The 6,000-nt window shown below is 44.4% G+C and overlaps 1 protein-coding gene across 5 annotated transcripts in view; it reads right to left on the minus strand.

Annotated features, from left to right (window-relative positions):
- The window catches only part of TIAM1 (TIAM Rac1 associated GEF 1), a 472,990-nt gene that overhangs the window by 47,610 nt on the left and 419,380 nt on the right, over nucleotides 1-6,000 (minus strand). For all 5 annotated transcript variants that reach the window (XM_045284949.1, XM_045284951.1, XM_004711286.2 and 2 more), the window contains exon 16: nucleotides 1,955-2,058. In XM_045284949.1, the coding sequence (XP_045140884.1) occupies nucleotides 1,955-2,058 (104 nt within the window). The remainder of the gene's footprint in view (nucleotides 1-1,954; nucleotides 2,059-6,000) is intronic.

Consider the following 6,000-nt stretch of genomic DNA (forward strand, 5'->3'; position numbering starts at 1 on the left):
GAGAAACAAATCCACAGAAACTCATATATAAGAGAATTTATGTAAAGGTTAAGTGCGCATCAAGAAAATATCCCAACCCAGTGCTGCCCAAGCCCACAAGTCTAACATTAACACATATGCCCAACACCAATCCACAAAGTCCTCCTCCATCTCACAAAACAGACACAATGATGCCAACTGCAGGAGGAAAGCCGAGTCAGTGAATGTGTAAGCATCTCAGCGCTGGCAGGGGTCTCCACACGGCTGCTCCAGCACCCAGGGCTGCATCGGGGTAGGTCCATGCAGCTTCTCCTTGGGGATGTCTTGCAGGAAGTGAGCCTTGCCAGCTGAAGCAGGGAACTGGCTAAGGCAGCTGCACCCTGGTGCGACTATCAGAAAGCAAGAGCCCCGAGAACTAGAAAGGCGGGGCTCACCGAGCCATTTATCCCTCCGCCCTTGAATTAATCCCACGTGTGTTTATCGGCCAGGTTGGTGCAATAAACTAACTACCTCACTCATTGTATTTTTATCATCCTTTTAAACTTGCTTTATCTTTACCGCTTTGTTTTTGTTCTTTATTGCTTCTGTTGGGTTTACCAGTTTGTGAAGCATACAGGGGACTGGATGCATAGAGAGACTAACTGATGCAAGGGTTTGCAGGGGATGTTGGGGGTGGGGGGGGGGCACTGTGGAAAGAAGGAGGGCTCCTGAGGGGAATTCGGGAGTACACAGTGAAGGCAGGAGGGGAGGCAGCACCAGAACTGAATGCAATTTTAACCCATTTTAAAGGCAATTTAATCATGGGGGTAAAAAAAGAGAAAATGTTTTCAAATTGATCATGGTAATGATAGTACAATTCTTGATATGATCGAATGATTGAATTATATGATATGTGGATTACATGCCAATAAAACTGTAAAAAATAAATTAAAAAACCCTGTTGTTTCCACATAGATTCTGACTCATAGTGACCCTGCATGTTACTGAGTGGAAGTCTACTCCTAACAGTGTTCGTGAGGGCGTCAGACCTCTCCTCCAGAGTGGCCCTGAGTGGGTTCAAACCGCCAACCTTCCAGTTAGTAGCCTTACACCTCAGCTTGTGCTGCTCACCCACCCAATAACCCAAGCATTTGGAGGAATGTGGAAGTCATCCTGATTTTGCAGGCAAGAAAAACAATGATATAGCTTAAAGTTATGCAAGTGACCCCATCAATAACTAGTAAATGTCAAAACAAATTTATTATAGAAAGCTAGCGGATCGATATAAATAAATCAACATTATAAAAAAGATTAAGGGTGGGTTTTTGGACTTTAGTAGAGTAACACTGCGTTTTAAACGGAGGCGTGTTTCTGGAGACTGGTGTAAAAGAGGCACTTGGCCTTGGGATTCTTTATGAAGAAGAAGCAGAGCATGAGGAATTGTGGGAGATGGCTTTCAGGCCTTGCACCAAAGATTCCCAGGAAGATTATGCTCACAGTGCTCAAATGACTGCGGGACAATCTTCTCAGACAAAGACAGAGATGGTTTTCTCTCCCTTTAATGTAAAAGATGCTCATGTTTAACACGTTGAACGCCGATCATGCAAAAGTATCTCATTACAGAACCCGTAAATAGCGAGACGGTATAGCCCACCCAACCACACACATTTTGGGTGCTGTCTCATGAGTGCAAATGAAGAGCTAAGGAGGAAACAGGATGGAATTACAGCATCCACCGGGAACTCCAGCAGTGGCAGAAATTAAAGGGAACGGGCTCTGATTCGTTACGAGTGATTTCTGCCACATATTCTCGCATGTGAGCTTATTATCAGGACTGGCATCCGGATTTCACAAGCTGCTGTTTAGCAACCTCGCAGACTCAGACACACTCCATCCCTTGGGGAGGCTTCGACCTGCACGGGCTGCAAAGGCGTCATGCCCGCTGTGATTCCGTGGTGGTCCGGGCACACGGGATGTGAAAATGAAACCCTCTCACCTTGCTGCTGTGGTCAGTCTCATCGGAGGACTCCAGGTCTGGCCCGTCGGTCTCCTCGGCTGCAGTCTCGGCACTACTGCCCTGCTCACTGCAGAGACTGTGGCCTGCAAAATGGAAGACCAAGGAAATGTGGGTCAACACGCAAAGCAATTGCTAAAGCCACGCCTGTGCAGTGCAGGCTCTGAGCCGATGGCGTGGGGAGGATGTGGTTCGACTCTAAGCAGTCGTGCTTCATGATCATGGCTCAATCAGTGGCTGTTCAATTTTGCTGTTGTCACTGCTACCGCACTATGACTGAGTTATTAGGCTTCAAAATTCAATACGACGACAACAAAGTGACTGAAAAATATTCACCATCTGCCAAACGCGGTCACATCTATTTTCACCAATCTGGCAAAGCATGAACATCTTATACAACCCACTCTTGACACGATGCTCTAGGCAAAAGTACAGGCAACTTCCTTCTCTACCTGTTCGTCAACTACAACTGTGCCGTGACGGCACTGACAGGGTAAGCATTGGACTGCTAACCGCCAGGTGGGTGGTTCAAACCCGCCAGCCACTCCCTCGGAGAAAGAAGAGACCTGTCTGATCCCTGTTAAGATAAGCAGCCTCGAAAATCCCATACAGGGTTGCTATGTATCAGGGTCAACTTGACAGCAGGGGCGTTGTGCTTCCTGTTTGGACAGTGGTCCCGGGAGCCACTTGTGTCTTTCTCGGGTGGGTTTACCAGAGGTGGATCGCTGAGACCTATTCAGCATCACAGTAGCATGCAAGCCACCGATGACAGCCCCAGGCCCTGACCTTCCCTCTACTGCACGCAAGGTGAGTAGTCTACTACTGAACCGCCAAGGCACAACACTTAGAAATGCTAGTTAGACTAAAAGTATCCTTTTAAACAGAGTTAAGCTCCAAGCAATCCCCAGAGCTGGCAAGGAAGGTGAGAGAGGAGGCTGGCGAAGTGGAGTCAGTGCCCAGGATAACCGTAACCCCAAGTCCTAGGGCCGGAGTGGAGCTTCCCAAAGCTATTAAATAGTGCTTTGAAGGGAACAATTCTTGGGAGCAGAATTATGTACTTGGCAGGTGACTTAGCACGAGCCCTCTTGGCTCCTCGAATAATATCACTCTGACAACCAAAAGTGCACCTCCACATTTCCAAACAACAGAACCAGCCCAGCTTGAGCACCCTGCCCTGGAGGAGCCATTAGTTTTAATGGTCAAGCCCTTAGAAGGAGTCCTAGCATTGGGAGTCCATCCATTGAGCAGTTGAAAGTGACTTCTTCAAATTCTCATGCGCTACAGGTTGAATGATGTCCCCAAATTTATAACCATCTGGAGCCTCTGGATATGACTTGATTTGGAAATACGATCCATGAGGATGTCAGGGATATCGGATTTAGGGTTGTCTGTATCCAATGACCAGCGCCTGGATTACAGAAAGGGAAGGAGCTGTGAACCCAGGGGACACACAGGGAACGTGGCCACAGTAATTAATGGAGAGGCTGAGAGTAGACTTATGCTGCCACAAATCTAAACACATCAGGGATCACCAGGCAGTCAGAAGAATAGAGGAAAGACTGGCTCTCCAAGAGCCTTCAAAGGGAGTATAACCCTGGTAGTCCCAGAAGCCAGACTTCTGGGCTCCAGAGCTGTGAGAAGATTAATTTCTGTTGTCTTAAGCCACCAAATGTATGGTCATTTGTTACAGCAGCTACAGGATACCAATAAAGCATGCTTAAAGAGCTATGCTCTCCATCGAAAGCGATGTACAACAACTGAAATAAAAAGTAAACAGGAAGGAAAGGTTGTCTAATACTGCCTCTTGCTGGTCCTTGTCCCCAGGCCCCAAACCCAACAGTATTCAGTCACTGTGAAGCCAGTGTAAAGACACGTCTTTCCTTGCATGTGCCTTGTCACGATTCCCACTCTCTTCTACTGATAAGGACGCGTGTCCTATGCTCCATTCACCTTCCTTTGTGCTGGGGAAGCAGAGCGGAAGTGGGCCCCCACCTCTCTTTTGAATTAGAATTAGCAGTATATGGGGATTCCTGCCATTGTTACTCTCTTTTCCTATGCCCCGTTCTGTCTAGCTAACATTCTCTTCAAAGGTTTATCAGCCAAGGTATTTTGGGAGTTGAGGGGCTAGAATTTCTAGAAATGAGAATCATAGCAACTAAAACTAAACACCCCTGGATAAGAAAAAGAAGAAGAAACAGAAGACACTGACGTAGTTCGGGCAAAGAAATTTTCAAATGTTGAAGCTATCAATATGGAATTATATTTAAACAGAGACATTTGAAAACAAAGAATGATAAGATTTACCACACAAAGAACTGTACAACGACGGTGACAAATTCCCTAAAAGAATTCCACTTTGATTCCCAATTGGAAATTCACTAAAGGAATTAAACTGCATAAAAAGAAACATAAGCCTAGAAGATCTGGCATACAAGATAAAATGGGAAGGGCAGAATGTGATGTACACGAAGGCTAAGTCTTACCAGATAAAACAATTCCCTGCCTTCAAGAATGCAGCCATTTCAGGGTTAAAAAAAATACACATGCAATGAAAACAAAGGAGATAACAAGGATGGCGTGATTATATTTAAAATGTTATATGATCTCTTTATATTTCAAGAGGAAAATAGACTAAACTTGCACTTTTTAGTGTAAAGAACTGTGCTGGAACTTTAAGGTCAACCACCCAAAGAGTACAAACACAGATTATGAAAATTGACAAGGGAGAGCAGAATTTATCATTTCAATCCAGAAAAAGGCTGGATAGGGAAGGGGGAGAAACGCAAGACAACCCAAAAAAGTAAAATAAGATCACTGCCGCAAGTAAAAATACATGCTTCTTTGAATAAATGAAGCTAGACTAAACATAGTGCTATATTTTTAAACAAACCATGTGTGCATTATATAGCTTTCCTATGTATAGTATGCACACTTTCTATCTGTGCCTTATTTACATGAGGAAAAGGACGGCACTAAAACTTCATATTTAGATTGAAAAGAAAACAATGTAAGACAAAACTCCAGACCTAAGCATAAAGTCAAGGGATTCTAAAAGAATAGAAAAAGTATCGTGGGCAAACACGAGGAAGGCGGGGCTACCTCCACAGTCGTCAGCCCAGAAAGAGGGGACGCACAAGCACGCAGTGCGTGTGAAAAGACCAGCCCGTGGTGACGAGATTCAGCTCTCTAGAACAAAACGTCAGCTCTACGGACCTAATGATAAAGCTTCAATGCATGTAAAGAAAAAGGTGACAGAAACCGAAGAAAAGGACAAACACATGATTATAGAGAGGACTTAAATATGTATCTCTTACTCTCAAGCAATGTAGAACAATCAGTAGGGATACAAGATATGGAAATATCAATAATCAGCAAGTCTGACTGATGAGTGCACTTCAAATTCTTTTCAAGACTGAATAGAAGTTCTTCCCTGGGATCAAACCATCTATGAACACAGGGCCATTAAGGCAACATTATTCAGGTTGGGCAGATATCAAAAGATTTATATTCAGAGAGACTACACAGGCAGCATTTCTTAGAGCTAAATCTGTTCTCCAGAGCCAAAGGCCAATAATACTAAGGGCAGTTTTAGAGGAGAAAAACAGACGGGGGTACTTTCTCCACCATGTATCAAAACTTATTTAAAGTGACAGAAATCTAAAGCAGTGCAGTACTGTGAGAAGACAAGCTAAGAGATCAGAAAATCCAGAAGCACTCCCCCCATCCCCCAGTACCAGGAATCGAAGCCCATAGGAAATCAGGGCACCGAAAGGGCTATGCGGTAGGTGTAGCTAATGTAATAGGTTGTCCATTCGAAACACCTAAAATTCAGTTCTCACATCATTTCAAAATCAATACCAGGTAGAGTAGAAAACAGAATGTAAACAGTCAAAACCATACTTTTAAAAAGAAGACATAATCTTTGTTACCTCCAGGGAGAGAAGTACAGTGAACCCTCGTTTATCGCGGTTAATCGGTTCTAGACCCTACCGTGATAAATGAAATTCCGCGAAGTAGGATTCCTTATT

This window comes from Echinops telfairi, unplaced genomic scaffold (genome assembly GCF_000313985.2).
Source record: "Echinops telfairi isolate 266 unplaced genomic scaffold, ASM31398v2 ScPeMD7_7469;HRSCAF=8507_0, whole genome shotgun sequence".
Classification (NCBI taxonomy): domain Eukaryota; kingdom Metazoa; phylum Chordata; class Mammalia; order Afrosoricida; family Tenrecidae; genus Echinops; species Echinops telfairi.